The following is a 20,823-nucleotide window of genomic DNA, read 5'->3' on the forward strand; positions in this document are numbered from 1 at the left end:
ATGATGCTAAGATCGAGAGTCATATGCTCTATGGATGGAGCCAGCCAGGCACCCCATAACAGTTTGCTTTTATTTAGAGATGAAGTAAAGACTTGTGATGATACATTTAGGTTGTTTTGAAAGTCAAAGGACCCCTTCTTTTTTGTGAGGGGACAGGGAGAGGACCGCCCTGTATGCACCGGGCAGCAAGTTCTTGCCAGACAGTGAATCTGCTGGTACCTTGATCATGAACTTCTCAGCCTCCAGAATTATGAAATATAAATCTACTGTTTGTAAGTTAAAAAAAGAGAAGAAAAGAAAAGAAAATGACAGACTTTTATAGGCAATTTTGGGAGTGAGTCCTTTTGGAAGTTGAATGTGTTGGCTCCTGTTGTATGTTAAATATATTTAAGTGAGCAGATAGAGCAATTTGAAAACCTGCCCTGAAGGTTTTATTATTATTATTTTAATCTATTTTTTTTATTCATTCTAGGTTTCCCTGTGCTGTAGAGAGTTGTAAAGAGGTATGACTTTACACCATTCTCCCTTAAGACAGAATTCTCCCATAGAACATTATTTAAATATGCCCCAGGCTATTTTTTTGTGAAAAGATGCTTTAAAAAAAAAGATTTTATTTATTTATTCGTGAGAGAAACAGAGAGAGAGAGGCAGAGACACAGGCAGGGAGAAGCAGGCTCCATGCAGGAAGCTCGATATGGGACTAGATCCCAGGATCATGCCCTGGGCCAAAGGCAAAAGCTCAACCACTGAGCTACCCAGGTATCCCAGGAGATGCCTTTTGATAGAGTTGTCTGAAGTCTTTTTCAGAATGTTTTTCATTTCAGAGTAGCAACGTTGAGTACAGTGGTTAGAAATTCGTATTGTGTTACTAGAAATCTGTTATTTAAAGCAAAACTTAAGTAGTTTTGGGACACCTGGCTGGCTCAGTTGGTAGAGCATGTGAGTCTTGATCTTGGGGTTGTGAATTCGAGTCCAATGTCAGGGGTACAGTTTAATTTAAAAAAATCATTAAAAAATTCTTGAATGGCTTTTTTTTTGGTGGCAGTTATATAGAATTATGTGGTAGCTCTTCTCAAACATAAAAATTTATTATTGTATCATTACATTAGAAGAGTCAGGGTAACACTAAAACTTGACTCAAAATTAAGTTCTTGGTCAGTGAATAAGATCCAAATGATAGAAATTCTAAGTGAAATTTGTTTAAGCTCTTGAAACGCAGCACCTTTATCTTCTAAATTTCTGTATCTCCCCATACTACTTAGCATCTTTCTTTAGAAAAAAATAAATCTATAGTTTTCACATGTCACCACATTAAAGAGGGAATTAAAAAAATAAAACCTCTTGAAATTAAGATGTCTGTTGACTGGAGTACATCACATGATTAGGTAGGTAATCACACCCATCTGTAGAGGAGCAGGTTATACTGAAGAATTATCTGGCCAAATACTAAGAGTGAAGAGCTTGAGAAACCCTGGTTTAATGTAATGGGAGATTTTACCTTCCTTCCTGACCCTCCCCGCCAACTGCCAATTTTAAATTCTAGTTAGTTAACATACAATGCAGTATTGGTTTCTTGAGTAGAATTCAATGATTCATCACTTACATACAACACCCAGTACTCATCATAACAAGTGCCGTCCTTGTTAGGATGAGCATTACCTACCCATGATGATATCCATCACCCATCTAGACCATCTCCTACCCATCTCCCTCCATTAACCCTCAGTTTATTCTCTATCTTAAGAGTCTGTTATGATTTGTTTCCCTTTCTCCTTTTTTCCCCTCCTCCCATATGTTCATCCGTTTTGTTTCTTAAATTGCACATATGAGTAAAATCACATGGTATTTATTTTTCTCTGATTTATTTCACTTAGCATTATACCTTCTAGCTGTATCCACATCATTGCAAATGCAAGATTTCATTCTTTTTGATGGCTGGGTAATATTCCACTCTATCTATCTATCTATCTATCTATCTATCTATCTATCTATCTATCTATCTATCTCACATCTTTATCCATTCTTCAGTCAGTGGACATTTGGGCTTTTTCCATAGTTACTGCTGTGAACATCAGGTGCATGTACCCCTTTGAATCTGTATTTTTGTATTCTTGGGTAAATACCTAGTACTGTAATTGCTGAATACTTGGGTCGTTCTATTTTTAACTTTTTGAGGAACCTCCATACCGTTTTCCAGAATGGCTACAGTTTGCATTCCTACCAACAGTGCAAGAGAGTTCACCTTTCCCCACATCCTGTCTAATACCTTTTGTTTCCTGTGTTGTTAGTTTTAGCCATTGTGACAGGTATGAGATGGTATCTCATTGTGGTTTTGATTTGTATTTCCCTGATGATGAATGATATTGAGCATCTTTTCATGTGTCTTTGAACCATCTGGATGTTTACTCATGTCTTCTGCCTATGAATTGGATTATTTGTTCTTTGGGTGTTGAGTTTGTTAAGTTCTTTGTAGATTTTGGATACTAACCCTTTATCAGATATGTCATTTGTAGATATCTTCTCCCATTCCATAGACTGCCTTTTAGTTTTGATTGTTTCCTTCACTGTGCAAAAGGTTTTTATCTTGATGAAGTCCCAATAGTTCATTTTTGCTTTTGTTTCTACTCCCTCTGGTGACATGTCTAATAAGAAGTTACTATAGCCAAGGTCAAAGAGGTTTCTGCTTGTGTTCACCTCTAGGATTTTTGATGGTTTCCTGTCTCACATTTTGGGCTTTCATCCATTTTGAATTTATTTTGGTGTATGCTGTAAGAAAGTGGCCCAGTTTCATTCTTCTGTGTGTTGCTGTTCAGTTTTGCCAACACCATTTTTTGAAGAGAATTTTTTTTCCATTGAATATTATTTCCTGCATTGCTGAAGATTAGTTGACCTTATAGTTAGTTGTGGGTCCATTTCGGCATTTTTCTCTTCTGTTTCATTGATCTCTGTGTCTATTTTTGTGCCAGTACCATAATGTCTTGATGATTACAGCTTTGTAATATGGATTAAAGTCCAGAATTGTGATGCCTCCAGCTTTGTTTTTCTTTTCAGTGTTGCTTTGACTCTTCAGGGTCTTTTATGGTTCTGTACAAGTGTTAGGATTTGTTTCAGCTCTGTGAAAAATGCTGGTGGTACTTTGATGGGGATTGCATTAAATGTGTAGATTGCTTGGGGGTAGTATAGACATTTTAACGATGTTTTTTCTTCTAATCCATAATTATGAAATGTTTTCCTATTTCTTTGTATCCTCTTCAATTTCTTTCATAAGTGTTCTATAGTTTTCAGCATAGAGATCTTTTACCTGTTTGGTTGGGTTTATTTCCAAGGTATCTTATGGTTCTTGGTGCAGTTGCAAATGAGATCAGTACCTTGATTTCCTTTTCTTTTTCTTTTTTATTGGTATATAGAAATGAAACAGATTTCGGTACATTGATTTATATGTCCTGTGAGTTTGCTGAATTCATGTATCAGTTCTAGCAATTATGTGGTGGAGTCTCTTGGGTTTCTACATACAGTATCATATTGTCTGCAAATAGTGAAAGTTTGACTTCTTCTTGCCAGCTTAAATGCCTTTTATTTCTTTTTGTTGTGTGATTGCCAAGGCTAAGATGTTCGGTACTATGTTAAATAGTAATGGTGAAAGTAGACATCCCTGTCTTGTTCCCAACTGTGGAGGAAAAGCTCTCCATTTTTTCCCCATTGAGGATGATATTAGCTTTGGGTCTTTTGTATATGGCCTTTATGTTGTTGAGCTAGTTACTCTTTCCCTACTTTGTTGAGGGTTTTTATCAAGAGTGGATACTATGTTTTGTCAGATGCTTTTTCTGCATCTATTGAGAAGATCATAAGATTCTTTTCTTTTATTAATGTGGTGTATCACACTGATTGATTTGTGAATATTGAACCACCCTTGCAGCCCAGGAACACATCCCATTTGATCGGGGTGAATAGTTCTTTTAATGTACTGTTGGATTTGATTTGCTACTATTTTTTTGAGAATTTTTGCATCTATGTTCATCAGAGATATTGGCCTGTAATTCTCCTTTTTAGTGGGTCTTTGGTTTTGGAGTCAAGCTAATGCTGGCCTTGTAGAAGGAGTTTGGAAATTTTCCTTCCATTTCTATTTTTTTGAAATTTATTTTTTCTTCTCAATTTGAGAAGAATAGGTATTAACTCTATTTTTTAAAAAAGATTTTATTTATTTGAGAAAGAGAGAGAGAGAGAGCACGAGCAGGGGAGGAGAGGGAGAAGCAGACTCCCTGCTGACCAGGGAGCCCAACACAAGGCTCAGTCCCAGGACTCTGGGATCGTTACCTGAGCTGAAGGCAGATGCGTAGCTGACGGAGGCCACCCAGGCGCCTCTTCACTTTTCTTCAAATGTTTGGTAGAACCCCTGGGAAGCCATCTGGCCCTAGACTTTTGTTTATTGGGAGATTTTTGATTATTGATTCAATTTCTTTGCTAGTTATGGGTCTGAATAGTTTTTCTATTTCTTCCTGTTTCAGCTTTGGTAGTTTGTATGTCTCTAGAATTCGTCCATTTCTTCCAGGTTGCCCAGTTTGTTGGCATATAATTTTTCACATATTCTCTTATACTTGTTCGTATTTCTGTGGTGTGGGTTGTGACCACTGTCTTTCATTTGTGATTTTATTTATTTGGGTCCTTTCTCTTTTTCTTTTTGACAAGTCTAGCTAGAGGTTTATCAAGATTATTGATTCTTTCAAAGAATCTGCTTTTAGGTTCCTTGATCTGTTACACTGGGTTTTTTGTTATTGTTGTTTCTATATTGTTTATTTCTGCTCTAATCTTATTTCTCTTCTTCTGCTGACTTCAGGCTTCATTTGCTGTTTCTTTTCTACCTCAATTAGGTGTAGGATTAGACTGTGTATTTGAGACTTTTCTTGCTTCTTGAGGTAGGCCTGTATTGCAATATTCTTCCATCTTAGGACTATTTTTGCTGTATCCCAAAGGTTTTTGACTCTCAGGTTTTCATTTTTATTTACTTCCATGTACTTTTTAATTTCTTCTTTAATTTTCTGGTTAACCCATTCATTCTTTAGTAGGATGTTCTGTAACTTCCATGTGTTTGTGGTGTTTACAAATTTTTTCTTGTGGTTGACTTCAAGTTTCATAGCATCGTGGTCTGAAAATATGGCTGGTATGATCTCAGTCTTTCTGTACTTCTTGAGGGCTGATTTGTGACCCAGTATGTATTCTGTTTTGGAGAATGTTGCATGTGCATTCAAGAGAATGTGTATTTGGAGAATGTGTATTCTGCTGCTTTAGGATGAAATGTTCTGAATATATCTGTTAAGTCCATCTGCCCCAGTGTGTCATTCAGAGCTATTGTTTCCTTGTTGATTTTCTGCTTAGATGATCTGTCCATGGTTTTAACTGTTAAAGTCTCCTACTATTATTATATTATTATAAATGAGTTTCTTTATGTTTTTTTTTTTATTAATTGTTTCATACATTTGGGTGCTTCCAAGTTGGCAGCATGGATAATTACAGTTGTTAGATCTTCTTAATAATAGTGGCCTTCTTCATCTCTTGTTACAGTCTTTGGTTTGAAAATTAGTTTGGGGGGTTCTGAGTGGCTCAGTTGGTTAAACACTGGACACTTGATTTCATCTCAGGTTATAATCTCAGGATCATGAGATCCAGCCTCACATCAGGCTCTACACTCAACACAGAGTCTGCTTAAGATTTTTTCCCTCTCATTTGCCCCTCCCCCATCTCTTCTTTTCTCTCTCTCTCACACACACAAATAATTAAAACAAAGAAAATCTAGTTTGTCTGATAAGTATGACTACTCTGGCTTTCTTTTGATGTCTGTTAGCGTGATAAATAATTCTCCATCTCACTTTCAATCTGAAGGTGTGTTTAGGTCTAAATGAATCTCTTGTAGGCATCATATAGATGGATTTTGGGTTTTTTTTTTTTAAGATTTTATTTATTTACTCATAAGAGACACACAGAGAGAGAGAGAGGCAGAGAGACAGGCAGAGGGAGAAGCGGGCTCCATGCAGGGAACCCAATGTGGGACTCGATCCCACGTCTCCAGGATAATGCCCTGGGCTGAAGGCAGCGCTAAACCACTGAGTCACCAGGCTGCCCTGGATCTTGTTTTTTTTTTTATCCATTCTGATACCCTGTGTCTTTTGATTAGAGGATTTAGTTCATTTACATTCAGAGTGATTATTGAAAGATATGAATTTAGTACTGTTATATTACCCTTAAAGTTTGTTTTTCTGCTAGCGTTGTCTGTTCCTCTCTAGTCTTTGTTGCTTTTGGTCGTCTCTTCTCCACTCATAGTCTCATTTAATATTTCTTGCAGGGATGGTTTAGTGGTTATGAATGTCTTTATCTCTCTTCATCTCTCCTCCTTTTGTGAATGACAGCCTTGGTAGATAAAGTATTCTTGGCTGGATATTTTTCCCATTCAGCACATTAAATATATGTGCTGCCACTGTCTTCTGGTCTGTCAAGTTTCTGTGGACAGATCTGCTGTGAACTTATCTATCTTACCTTGTACATTAAGGACTTTTTTTTTTCCTCCTGATTTTAGGATTCTTTCCTTTTCAGTATATTTTGTGTATTTGACTATGATTCTTCTTGGTGATTGTTGGCTTTTGTTGAATTTAATGGGAGTTGTCTTTGCTTACTAGATTTCAGTGTCTGTTTCCTTCCCCAGATTAGGGAAGTTTTCAGCTATAAATTGCTCAGATAAACCTTCTGCCCCTTTTTCTCATCTTCTGGAACTTCTACAATATGAATGTTATTATGTTTTAAGGAGTCACTGAGTTCTGTAAGTCTACATTCATGATCCAATACTTTTCTTTCCCTTTTCAGCTTCATTATTTTCCATAATTTTATCTTCTATATCACCAATTCTCTCCTCTGATTCATCCATCTTCATTGTTATGGCATCTATTCACGTTTATATCTGGGTTATAGCATTTTTAATTTTGGCCTGACTAGATTTTAGTTCTTTTATTTCTAAAGTAAGGGATTCTCTAGTGTCTTCTGTGCTTTTTTTCAAGCCCACCTAGTGTCCTTATACTTGTTTTAAATTCTGGTTTAGAGGATCCCTGGGTGGCTCAGCAGTTTAGCGCCTGTCTTTGGCCAAGAGCATGATCTTGGAGTTCCGGGATTGAGTTCCACATCAGGGTCTCTGCATGGAGCCTGCTTCTCCCTCTGCCCCTCTCTCTGTGTTTCTCATGAATAAATAAATAAAATATTTTATAAGTAAATAAATAAATAAATTCTAGTTTAGACATCTTATATTTGTATTGATTAAGTTCCTCACTGTGACTTTTTCCTATTCTTTCTTTAGGGTTGAATTCTTCCATCTTGTCATTATGTCCAAGAAAAAAAAAAAAAAAAAGAGGAAGCTAGATCCTATGTGTTTTGATCAGCTTGTTAAAAGCATCTGGATCCAAAAAAAAATTTTAAAAAATAAATTTAGAAAATGAAAAATACAAGTAAATTAAGTAAAAAATACATACAATAAAAAGAAAATTCAAAAAAAATTTAAAATTAAATAAAATAAAAAACAATACAAAGGAAGGGAGATCCTGTTTCCCCTAGAGCTGAAGCTTTGCAGCACTCTGATCTGTAGACTTGGTGCCTGTGGTGTTCATGCTGGACCTGTTGCTCTGGTTCTCAGGTGATCTTGCCCTATTGGAGATGGGCTCACAGCACACAAGGGGGCGGGGCCTGGTGTGAGCGGCTTCAGCCTCCACTAGGTGGTGCCCTTTTGCTTCCTGAAGTTTTTCAGCACTGGTGGGCGAGGTGGAAGTGGCATTGCCCTGTTCTCTCCTCCTAGGATGGGGAGCTGGCACCTGCCACCCTTCAGGAAGCCCTCCCAGGAGAGCACACAGCCACCTCTCCTGTGTCTCCTGTGTCATTTCTGTGTCCACCGTGTCTGTCTCTGCCTGCCAACTGGCACTGCACTCCCATGTTTCACCTCAGGCATGGACTGGGTTCCCAAACTCCAAATTTTAGAGATCCCGGTGGGCAGGACCCGTGCTGATCCCCTGGGGGAGGGTCTGGCTGCACCGTAGCTGCCCACAGGTTTGTCCCAGAAATCGGGTGTGCAACCACACAGTGGCTTGGAGTTTATGGCAAAAAGTGTAACAGAAAGGATACCAAGACTCGGTGCCTGTGTTCTGATGCTAGCCAATGGGGCAGCTCAGTGGTGCCCTCTGGGTACCTTGCCCCTAGAGAGGTCACAGCACCCCCTCTCCTAAATGTACTCTAACTGGGGAACTGCCTCTCCATGTGAACCCAGGGGATCCTCAGACCTCCCTGCACAATCCTAGGTCTCTGTTCTCCTTACCCACCGGAGCATTGCTAAGACCCAGGCATGACCCTGGTGATGTCGCAGACCTTTGAAACTTCACACTTTGTGGCCTCTGAAACTTCACACTCTGCACTCCACTGTTTTTATAAAAACTTGCGATAGTCTACCCCTCTCCTTTCCTTTGCCCAGTCAGTGGTTTTGGGGAATAGTTTTTCTTGTGCAATTCTCTGTGTGCCCACTTCCACTCTTTCTCTCTCACTCCTCTCTCTGCAATTAGGATTCTTTCTCTATCGCAGCACCCACATCTCTTATCTTCCCCAAATCAGTTCTCTGCAGTTCCTACCTTTCATGATGTGGTGGTTTGGTTTTTTTGTTTATTTTTCAGCTCTAGTTGTGCATTTTTTACTCTTTCTCAGCCCTCTGATCAGTTGCTTGGGTATTCAGGATGACTTGATGGTTTTTTATCTAGCTGTGTTCCAGGGAGGAGGCAAGCCTTGGGTCTCCCTACTCCTCTGCTGTCTTCACTCCTCTAAGATTTTGCCTTCCTATATTAGTAGAATTAGGGGAGACATTATTATGCTGGTTTAATTTATTTTTATTTATTTTTTCATGAATAAGGACAGGGGAGGGGGAAAAAGCAGCCAGTACTTATCACTGCCAGGATACCAGTCTTGACTCTGAAAATAATAGGGTAGCTAATTAGAAGGGGAAAAAAAAAAAACAACAAAAATCCCCAAATCCAACAACAACAGCAATAAAACTACACAAAACCTCCCTTATGATTCTAACAGAGACTTTGGGGGTCATGTTTATTTACAGAGTAATGGAGGAGAGTAAAATTGCATGAGGTCAGTTTTACCCTTAGACTGTCTGTATGCAATGATGTAAATAAAAAAGATATGAGAAAGAAAGTTCTGTTCTAAAACCTTTTTGGGCCAACTTGTGACTTTTCAAGATGACTGTCATATGCTTGAAAAGTAATTCTGCTAAAGAAAATTCCAGAAAATTAGTAATTTCAGATTATGTAATGCTTCCAGGATAGCAGGGTTTTATTATTATAGCAACAGCTAATGATTGCAAACAGCTCCTAGTGGAGCTAATGAGTAGCTGGCAGTTGAGATTATCAGAGGAAGCCTCTGTGCTGTTCTCCATGGCAAGTAAAGCCAACTGTTAAAAGTCACTAAGTTGTGGAGATAAACTAGAAAAACTCCCCAACCCAGATCAAGAAAAGAAACCCTACAAAATGAAGAAAAAAAATCCCAACTTGGCCTCTGTGTGAAATCTTCACTGTGAAGTTCTCTGGAGTTCTTTGCGCTCTTCCAGAATCCTGTTTTACCTGGTGCTGTATAATTATCAATTTGTAGCTCAAGATCTTCCGACTTTCTAAGTATTTTAGATATTCTGTTTAGGCCAAAAATCATACCTGTAAAACTTATCAATTTGCTAAAAGCAACTATATTAGTCATGTTAGGGAAGTGAGTTTTATTAAATCATTTCCCTTCAGTTTTTAATGGCTGTTATATATGCACATGATGTCATTTTCCAGTTAGGTGACAAGCGAAAAGGTTAAAAGTGTTACATTAAAGGACAGCTCTCTTCAAAATGAGATTGCCACCACTACTTTGTATTCATCCGGTTATGTTGTAAAAGCTGCGCTGCTGTACATCTCTGAGCTGCTCCAGACCAGCTGAAGTGGAATGGAAATACTAGTTCAAGGAGAAAAAAGAACAATGTAATATTTCCTACTGTTAAAAAATAACTTGTTCATGTGTTTTTTTAAATGGTTGATGGTGTGTATTAAAATGCTCTGGTGTTCATATTCCATTGGATAAGTGTAAAAGAATGTTATAAGTTTTATTTCAACATTTGAATAATCATAGTGTGCTATAAACTACATCCATTATAATTTTCAGTGGAAATTTTTAGATGTTACCTTTAAAAATGCAAGGGGGTACATAATGTTTGGTCTTTTCAGAGTTATGTGAGCACTGCAATATAATTAGTGGCTTTGAAATTTTTTGCCTGCAACTCACACTAAGAAATACATTTCATATCGTGACCTAGCACCAAAAGCAAAAGTTCATAAACCATTATTTGGCAAATGTGATAGTCTCTGATGATCTTTTTGCTTCCTTTCCCTTTCTCTTCATCTTCTTTTTTCTTTTTTCTCCTATTTCATTCCATTTAAAAATGTGAAAAAAAAAATGTGGCCACGACCCATTAAATTGAATTTACTTCTACTAAAGGGTTGGAATTAGCAGTTTGAAAAATAGCTGTAGATCCAAGATTAAATTTTTTGTGTTTTTTTTGTCTCCTGAGTGTTTTTTTGAGGGGGCAGAGGTGATGGTTTGAGCATAAAATTAGAGAAGTGGAAATAAAATTTATGTTAATGTTCAATTAATTGTCTTTTAGACTTCCGGGGAGCTTGTTTATGACATCAGCTTAAAGGCCTTTTTCCTTGCTCCCTACTTGTTTATCCTCATATTTCCATACCTTTCCCCCATGACACCAATGTCACAAACGTTCAAAAAAAAAAAAAAAAAAAAAAAAAACCTATCTGGGATGACAAAACAAAGGCAAACCTTTGGGTAATCATTGGTAGTACAAAGTTAGTGGATACATTTAAGAGGTTAAAATCATCTCTCTCATAGTAATGTAAAATCTGTCAGACTACCAAACTCATCAAGGAGGGAACTTGCAAGATATTATGACTGGTTCAAAAGAGAACTCAAAGTATCACCACACATTTGTAGTCAAAGGCAGGAATTTTGAATTTATAAATGGATGCAAAACTGGTCACTATCCCACAGAGCAGTAATTAATGCATTTTACCAGATTCATTTCTGTGGACAGGAATTACTCACGTGACTATCCATTTTCTACAAGTTACCTCCTACAGAGTGGTGATATAACCTAGTCAAAGATGAAAGTTGGGTACGCTAGCCAGAATGTCCACTAAATTCCAAAGCCTTTCTCAGTTTTTCTTTATGTCAGTTAGGTTTAAGCTATTATGCACGTTCCTGGCCTAGGTTTAACATTTAACATAATGCAAATACTACAAAAGAACTGTACTGTGAGTATAAACTGGTCATGCATCTTGGTGACAATAGGTATTAGGTTTGGTGTATATTTTCCATATTTTTGTTTTCTAAAGTATAAACATGCTCATCCCCTCTGCCCCTTCACACACAAAATAGAAATTACTTTTATAAATAGAAAGCCTGCTAGTTCTTTTTTAAGAAACAAATAAATTAGAACTATAGACAGAGTAAGATAGTATAAAACAAATACAGTAAAAAAACATACTGTAAAGAATATATAGATATTAAAACAGATTATTAAAGAATTATAAGTTGGGATCCCTGGGTGGCGCAGCGGTTTGGCGCCTGCCTTTGGCCCAGGGCGCGATCCTGGAGACCCAGGATCGAATCCCACGTCGGGCTCCCGGTGCATGGAGCCTGCTTCTCCCTCTGCCTGTGTCTCTGCCTCTCTCTCTCTCTCTCTCTCTCTCTTTCTCTCTGTGACTATTATAAATAAATAAAAATTAAAAAAAAAAATAAAAAAAAAAAAAAAAGAATTATAAGTAAATCATATCAGCTACAATGATTTATTAAAAAAATGAGGAAAAATAAATCACTTCAGCTGAAAGGTTCTCTAAGAGGACTGGGCCGGCAGGAGCTGGAGTTGGGGGGCCTAGGATCCTAGTCCCACTCACGGGCATTAAAACAGGCCCTTCATAATGAGGCAGCTTTAGACTTTCAAGGCTGTGTTCCACTGAGCTTTGTAGATGCTTTGGGATCATCTGCTTGGGGGAGAGATGAGCTAACTACAGCTTCAGCCTGGTCCTGTTTGTGTTTCGTGGTTGTTTCTGTTTTTATTATTGTTTTTAGCTTGGCCATAGCAGTGAGTGAAACTGTGAGTCAGGGCTTTCCCACCTCAAAACCATCAAAAGCTCTTTTTAGCTGGTTCCTGGATCCAGCCCTCACAAGCCTTGTTTTGGTGAAGGGCTCCTCCTCGTGGCTCCCTGGATATCTCTCTTCCTCCCTCCGTCTCTGGAAGTGCCTGTGGGAGACTGGGCCGCTCTCTCCCCTTCTCCCCTATCTCCCAGGAGGCTGGCTTCACACAGACTTAGCTGCTTGGCATTTGAATTTACCACCCCGGGTTATGCTGAAGAGGCCAGTTGTTTTCTGCAGTTTTGAAACCTGAAACAATATAGTCGAGTTTAACATCTGAATCCTGATAAGACAGTCAATTATGTTTTTGAAAATAGTGAAGAAAAGCGAGTGTACATGCCACTCTGGTGACAATTAAGGGGATGCATTTTTATAGTATAATTTGAGATCTTAGAGATCATGACTTCAATTCCTGAGCTTTTACATTTTCCATTTGAAAAATCACTGATGTTCATGATTTCAGTTACCACTTACATGCTAACAACGTCCCGTTCTCTGGGTCACTGGGTCCTATTTTCCCAACTGTTTACATGTTTACACCTGGGCAAGTCTCGTTTCCCTACATCTAGTTTGTTCAAAACAGAATTCATTATATTTTCTTCTCTTAAAATGAGCTTCTCTTTCCTACTTTTCTTCATAATACTACTTCCGTCAGTCCCTCAGGCTTGAGATTTCACTCGCTTTGTATTGATTCCATTCCATCTGCATTTTGTAGAGCTGGGGAGTCACAAGGTCCTCCTCCACATTTCTGCACATCTTTTTAGTTCAAATGTCTCCTATCTTAATCCAATCCCATTTTGCTACAACTTTCTAACTTCTTGACTCTGCTCTCCACCAGCCTCTTCGGCTCCTTTCCTCAACCTCGTAGACGGTGCAGTAACATTAAATAGATCCTGATCCACTACTGTGGATATTCTAACATATTCTTGATTTTTCAGCCCTCTCAATGATTGGTCTCCACCTTTCTTTTGCAGTTTCAATTTTCTTTAAAGATTTTATCTATTCATTGAGAGAGAAAAAGAGAGAGAAAGAAGGAGAGAGAGAGAATGAGCAGGGGCAAAGGGAGAGGGAGAAGCAGACTCCCCACTGACCAGGGAGCCCTATGCAGGGCTCAATTCTAGGACCCTGGGATCATGATCTGAGTTGAGATACACTCAACCACTGAGCCCCCCCAGGCACCCCTGCAGCCTTAATTTCTGCAGTTTATCCACATGCCTCTGTTGAGGTTAATCCCTTTGCTGTCCTCCAAACGCTCTGTGCTGTTTGTTCATAGTGACCCTTCTTACAGGAAGGGCCTTCTCCTTGTTTTGCGTCTGTGCCCTACCCTGCAGGTGACATTGAACTCAAGGCTACCTATTTGTGAAGTCCATTAGGGCTCTTCTCATTCTCACTCATCCTTCTGGAATCCTTCTGGAGCAAATATGAAGGGAAAAAACATATGTATGTGTGCATACACACAGGTATCCCCTTCTTTTTCAGAGTTCATATTATACTACTCTGCTCTTATGAAAGACATACCTTCATACCTGTTGTGGCTGACTGAAACAAGTCTAGAGAGGATTTTCCACTTGTATGAAAAAGGCAAAAAGTAAAAATAGGTCTCGGTGTTTGTTGGCAGCAAGCTATTACGGAGGCAGTGTGTGTGCTCAGCAGTGAGAGGGGCCCCACCCATCTCCTTCTGGGAGCATCTCAGCATCCAGCCCCCATAGCTCTCAGCTGTGTCCCTGAGCATCTGTGCTTTATCTGGATTTATTTTGTATATCCCTTCCTTAGCAAGATGTGTCCTAAGGTACCTGAAAAGCTTAAGAGAAGTTATTTTGGAGGCCTGGGAATGGTAAAAAAAATTTCCATACAGATTAGTGATGCTTTTTCACTTTCTGCCGTTTTGGCTTATAAAAAGCTTTTATAGAAACAGTCTACTTTCGGATAGCAGGGGAAACTTGTGTGTTATCCTCATTACAGTCAAGTAGCTGCTATTGATGAATCACAGATAGGAATGGCAGTGTTTTTGCATTTTTGCATTATCTAGTAGTCTGTTGTAATTGAAAGAAGACAAATTGAGAAAACCAGGTTGCCTTCATCCTTTTGTATTATACTTAAAGTGTAAGCTTTAGGATAATAGGGAAAAATAAATCTATTACTTGCCCTACCCTCTGCCCCTTCAGAGCAATGGGATCTGCTCTAGTGATCAGGCTAGCCTGTTTATATGCAGTCTCTGTATATCATTAAAAGTGAAGACACTGTCCTTTTATTTCTCGGTTTTGTGTGAATGCACAGAGAAAAGAAGCATTTTCTTTTCTACAAAGACTGTATCTGTAACACAGGGGTTTAAGAGATGCAAGACAGTTTCCTGAATCATGGTGAACTAAACATTTATATGACTTCTAGGATATTGTGCTAATGATGAATTTTTAAATTAATTTTATTGGGTTATTATTGACAAAATAAATTGCACATATTGAAAATGTATTATTTGATGAGTTTTTTTTTATTTTTTATTTATTTATGATAGTCACAGAGAGAGAGAGAGAGAGAGAGAGAGAGAGGCAGAGACACAGGCAGAGGGAGAAGCAGGCTCCATGCACCGGGAGCCCAACATGGGATTCGATCCCGGGTCTCCAGGATCACGCCCTGGGCCAAAGGCAGGCGCCAAATCGCTGCGCCACCCAGGGATCCCTATTTGATGAGTTTTGAGATAGATTCATGCTCCTGAAACTGCCCCCACAATCACTCTAATGAACATGTTCATCAACCCCAAAGTTTCCTTCTCTGTAATCTCTCCTTCCATCCCTCTGCCTTGCTCCCCATTTTTCAAACAACTGCTGATTTCCTTTCTGTCACTATATATTAATTTGCATTTCCTAGAAGTTCATATAAATGGGATCATACGGTATAAACTCTTTTTTTGTCTGGCTTCTTTCACTTAATTTTTTTTGAGATTCATGTGTGTTGGAGTATGTCTTAGGACTTCATTGCGTTTTTTTGCTAAATAATATTATGGTTATGCCACAGTGTGTCCATTTATTGATTTTGGACATTGGTTGTTTCTGGTTTGGGGCTCTTATTAAAAAAGCTGTATGATATTTGCATACAAGTGTGAACATATGCTTTCCGTTCTCTTAGGTGAATACCTAGAAGGAGCAGGTCTGGGTTATATGGTAGATGTATGTTTATGTTTTCAGGAAGCTGCCAAATGATTACTCATAGTGGTTGTACTTTATTACATGCCTACTGCAGTATACAAAAGTTTCAGTTGTTCCACATTTTTGCCAACACTTGGCATGGCAAACCTTTTAAATTTGAAATATTTTAATCGGTATCTAGTGATATCTTACTGAGATTTTAATTTGCATTTGCTTATTGACTAAGGAAGTTGAACATCTTTTCATGTGACTGTTTGCTATTCACATATCTTCTTTGTTGAAGTGTCTGTTCATATCTTTTGCCCAGTTTTTATTTTTTTTCTCATTATTGAATTTTTAGAGTTCTTTATATTTTCTAGATATGCATTCTTTTTATTTTATTTTTTTTTTTTATTTTTTTTTTTTAGATTTTGTCTATTTTTGAGGGAGAGAGAGGGAGAACATGAGCAGTGGTTAGGGGCAGAGGGCACAGGAGAAGCAGTCTCCTCCTTGCTGAGCAGGGAACCTGATGCAGGGCTCGATCCCAGGACCCCAGGATCATAACCTGAGCCAAAGGCAGATGTTTAACCAACTGAGCCACCCAGGCACCCCTAGATACATGTTCTTTAATGGATATGTGATTTGCAGGTATTTCCTCCCAGTCTGTGGATGGGCAGGTGAATTCTTCATCCCTCATCTATGTTCAGGTTGCTAGAGGATTCCCATATTTGAGAATTAGGAGACATTCATTCTGAGTTGGGCCCCAGCTCAGTCAGGCAAAAGTGTTGCTGCTGGCTAATAATGGATTTTTTAAAAAATATTTTATTTATTTGACAGAGAGAGAGAGAGAGAGAGCACAGTGGGCAGAGTGGGAGACAGAGGGAGAGGGAGAAGCAGACTCCCTGCTGAGCAGAGAGCTGGATGTGGGGCTCGATCCCAGGACTCTGGGATCATGACCTGAGCTGAAGGCAGACGCTTAACTGAGTGAGCCACCCAGGTGCTCCTAGTAATGGATTTTAAGAGTAAATATTGGCTTTTTTTGTTGTTGTTGTTCACTTACTATAGACAATTTTTAAGATACTGAAAATTGTAAATAAGGAAATGAGATTGGAATATGCTTGGGAACTCGAAGCCAAAATCCAGCTGTCAAGGCCATGCACATCAGAAGCCTGGGTACTTAGGTCACGATTCATTAGGCTTCAGGCAACAGGATTATTACCGACTTCCTCCACTTTGGGGATGGAGCTCTTAAATTACTCTTAAGTTTGCTAAGGACTGCCTCAGAAATATGGTGGGCTGAGGCTGCAGTTATTCTTCCTCCTGGATATAAGTTGGGTGCTGCATCTACAATGCTTGGTCTGTATCTGGCCTAAGCCCTTAATAGATGTTTATAAAATATAAATACAAAATAAAGGAAGTTCTTGAATATAGATGTTATGGAATTAGTTACGCCTTCAAAACCTAGAGCTGAGCAAGACTTGGGAAGAAGGGATTGATAAAGTCAGAAATGGAATTAATCAAATGTATGTGACTAATTCTAGGAAATATTACATTAAAGTCTAACACAAATGTCTAAGTGTTAAGGACTCCTTGCCTGTGCTGCTTCGTTCATGAAAAGCTTTCAGTTTAGTTGCAACAGGACGTGGTTTAAAGTTCTAGCTCTGCTGTTTAGCAGCCACATAGACTTAGGCCAATACTTAATCTACTTTACTTCGATCCTTTCACTTACACATTGCCATTACTTAAGTGTACTGGACAAGGTGATGGAGATTATAGGAGATAGGGTACATACATAAGGCAATTTGGTAATAACGACTGACACAGAAGGAATTTAGTAAATGTTAGGGGTGTTTTAGTTGCTCCCCTTGCCTTCCTTGTTTCTGGTCATAGGTAGGACAACTCAGTCTGGCTGCTGGGGTGGTGATCTGCCCCACACAGCTCTCTCACCCCAGGAATAGTTCATAGAGGGCAGATCTTAGAATGGTATTGCCAGCTCACCAGGATACATTTTTGCACTGCTGTGTGTGTTTTTCAATGATAGGAAAAAATGTCATGGGATAAAGATAATTAGGTCATACATTAGAGCATCTTTTCGTGCATGGAGTGATTTCTTAAAGATGTATGGTTAGACTGATCTTACATACCTGGTGGAATTAGACTACTAGTGTCAGCAGTAGTATTGGTCATACAAGGGAATCCCAGGACTTGTATTGTAAAATTGGAACCTTATTCTCACGAAAAAGCATCTTGAGGAAAGAGTCAAGGTGGTGGTCAGATTGATGGAGTGATGGGCATGAGGGTGACGGGTACTTTTGTAATAATTTTAGAGTTGTTTCAGATGGATATTTATAGTAAACCATTCTTTGCTGCCATTCTGAGTTCTTTCATTCTGTGTTGACTTCCTTTCTCTTACTCCTGGTCTGTTTCTTCCATGTCTGGAAGTTTCTTGACTCACGGAATCCATGTTATCCTTCCTTTTCTAATGTTTACAGTGTTCTAAGGGAAGGGATTATAATATGCATTGCCAATCAGTCACGCTAGCAACAAACAGATGCAGCCTGTATGTAGTTTAAATTAGAAGTTTTAAGTCGTGAAAAACTTAAATGCTTTACTTAATTACTTAAGTTATAAATTCTGTACCAAATACTTGAATTAAAGAAAAAGATTCTTGTACCACACCTGAGTTTGGTCTGGCTTTTATTTATTTTTATTTTTTTATTTTTTTGAAGATTTTTATTTATTTCAAAGAGAGAGCATGTGAGTGGGGAGGGGCAGGGGAAGAGGGAGAAAGAATCTGAAGCAGCCTCTGTACTGATCATGGAGCCGGACATGATGCCACATGCTTAATTAAGATCATGACCTGAGCCGAAACCAAGAGACAGATGTTTAAGTGACTGAACCCTCCAGATGCCCCTTGGTCTGCTTTTATAACAACATATTTAGACTTTGGGGGCTTGAACCTGACTTATCAGAACCACTTTTATAATTTCCATGTTCCATTTCTGTTTTGTGGCCAGACATGAGAAAGTATTGGAAATTTGAGTCCTTTTGGGATTCGATCCCGGGTCTCCAGGATCGCGCCCTGGGCCAAAGGCAGGCGCTAAACCGCTGCGCCACCCAGGGATCCCGAGTCCTTTTATTAGAAGGCTTTTCTATATATGTTAGAGCAGGAAACTCTTTCCAAAGGGCTTTTCTTTCTCTGTGTTCACAAAACTCCTTGATGTAGCACCCTAATGGCATGTGACACAGTGAACTAAGCAAGCTATGTGGCCACATCTCCCTCCAAGCAGGAAGCAAAACTACAGTCCTTTGTCTCCATAAGGCAGAGAGCCAGTGAACAACCCTTATGTTTCCATGGTTCTCATTTGTGGTCATCACATCCCCAGCTCTCCTCATTGTAGGCACAATAACCCACCCCTCCCCCAGAGCTGTAGCCCACACTGCCCATTCACATTCGAAGTCCAGTATCTCCATCAGGTCCAAGTGTGCCATCTCTTGGTCTGGAGACGGTGTGAATTAAAAAGACCCATTGCCTCCATCCCCTCCTACTCTGGGGGAGGTGGAAACCATACTGCCCAAACCACTGTCATTCAGAAAGAGGATGAATTGGAGGTATTCAGTAGTTATGGAGTGGTAGTGATCCTGAAATGGAACTGAGCAGGGTTTTGGGGGGACCCCCACCTTGGGTTGGAGGAAGCCCATTAATTATGACCAAATTCTTTTTCCTGGGAGAGGCCCCCCAGTCCTTGTCCCCCATGCCCATTGGCTCCAGCCTCTTGGAGTTTCTTCCTTTTCTAGTAACTTCCTTGGCTACCACTGAAGTGGGCACTGAGCAGTTTTTGGGGTCTGAGCAGTTCTCTCTGGCAAGTTCCTGTCTGTAGGGCTGTTCTAAATATCCACTAGTCATAGTCTTCCTTAAAAAAAAAAAATTATTTGGGGGGTGAGGGGAAAGGGGCAGAGGGAGAGGGAAAGAGAGGATCTCAAGCAGACTCTGCACTGAGTGAAAGCCTGGAGTGGGGCTCAATCCTGTAACCCTGAGGTCATGACCTGAGCTAAAATCAAGAGCTGGCTGCTTAATCGGCTGACCCATACAGGTGCCTGGGTCTTTTTTTAATCCAGATTGGTAGTAGTGATTTTGGCCATATAGCTCTCAAACATTTTGTTGGCTTCTTAGCTGTTTGATTATAATTAGCTTCATGTGTCAAAGGCCAGACCTACAATTTTTGCTAGAGATCTCTCAGATTTGCTACATTCCTCAGCTTTTCCACCCCACAGGTGCCCTCTATTTCCTTATTGGGGGTACCTTTTCTTTGCCAGGTTTCAGCTGAAGACTACCTTCTTTTTCTGTTTTTTCCTGAACCATTTTACCCCAAGTGAAGGAATTGACTACATGCCACATTGATCCGGGCTGAAGTCTTAATATCAGGTGTTAATGGTTGTACTCTTGATTTGATGCTTACTTGAGGTTGAGTTTTAATCAGCTGTTGTTTCTTCAGAGGCTTCTCCGTTTCATTGGGTTGAGAAGTTAGTTGCCTTTTCCAGTCTTTCAAGTCTTTAAATCTGAGCTCTATTTTTGTCCATTCTTGCTTGTACACCAACCAGTTCTCTGATACCATTTCCTTCTTGCAGGGGGTTCTGTTCATCTTACTCCGCAAAAGCATCTAATCTCATTTCTCACCAATCCTGTATGGCCCGTGTTTCCTTGTGCTTTGCCCAGAATGCCAAACTATTTCCAGACCTTTCTTTTGGACCCATCACTGTATCCTCTTAAGTGTTTTCTTTGAGGATTTTAGAGGCTGTTCCTTTTCCTTTACTGAACTATTTTCTTGATCACATGCCTTGTGTTATTCTCCAGTTTTTATTCCTTTAAAAGTAAAAGCAGCTAGATATGTTTTCTAATCAACAGATAAGCTCCATTACTGTCCCCACAGGTCCACAGCTCAGGGCAGGTCGACTTCCACAAACCCCAGTACAGTTCTCAGTTTCCAGAAGGCTTTTGCTCAGATAAAATCTTTACCCTCCCTGCTTGATTTTCTGGTATGGGTAGAATATATGAAACATAAAATGTGGAGCGCTTGCTGCTACCAGGACTTATGTTGCTTTGCTTATGGGGACTGTCCTCAGATGTGAGGTGTCCTCCCAGGTTCCCTCCAAATTCCTTCTCAGTTCTTTTCTAGGAATTGTTGTCCTTCCTGATGTACAAAGATGGGAGGAGAAAGAGGAAAGTGGGGTGTGTGTGTTGGGGCACACAATCTTACCAACACAAAGATCTGCATTGATGGGCATTTAAAGTTGGTTGCAATGGATACAGTTGGTCCTTGAGTGTGTGAATCAGGTAACCAACTGCAGAGGATATTTCAAGTGCCTTCCTTTCTTTTTTCAGGTGGCCTCAGTTTTATTTATTTATTTTATTTTTTAAACATTTATTTATTCATGAGAGACA

At 39.3% G+C, this 20,823-nt stretch overlaps 1 protein-coding gene across 14 annotated transcripts in view; it reads left to right on the plus strand.

Moving 5' to 3' along the window:
- The window catches only part of LOC610321 (UBAP1-MVB12-associated (UMA)-domain containing protein 1), a 229,683-nt gene that overhangs the window by 11,458 nt on the left and 197,402 nt on the right, over positions 1–20,823 (plus strand). For 6 of the 14 annotated variants that reach the window (XR_005369443.1, XM_038556917.1, XM_038556909.1 and 3 more), the window contains one exon: positions 473–503. The exons of 6 other annotated variants lie outside the window; for them this stretch is intronic. Coding sequence is in view for 3 of the 8 variants with exons in the window: in XM_038556914.1 (XP_038412842.1) it covers positions 473–503 (31 nt within the window). In the remaining 5 variants the exon portion in view is untranslated. Of the gene's footprint in view, positions 1–472; positions 504–9,889; positions 10,038–20,823 lie in introns of those variants that run through there. 2 more of the 14 variants (XM_038556915.1, XM_038556912.1) reach the window with 2 other exon arrangements.

This window comes from Canis lupus, chromosome 14, assembly GCF_011100685.1.
Source record: "Canis lupus familiaris isolate Mischka breed German Shepherd chromosome 14, alternate assembly UU_Cfam_GSD_1.0, whole genome shotgun sequence".
Taxonomy (NCBI): Eukaryota; Metazoa; Chordata; class Mammalia; order Carnivora; family Canidae; genus Canis; species Canis lupus.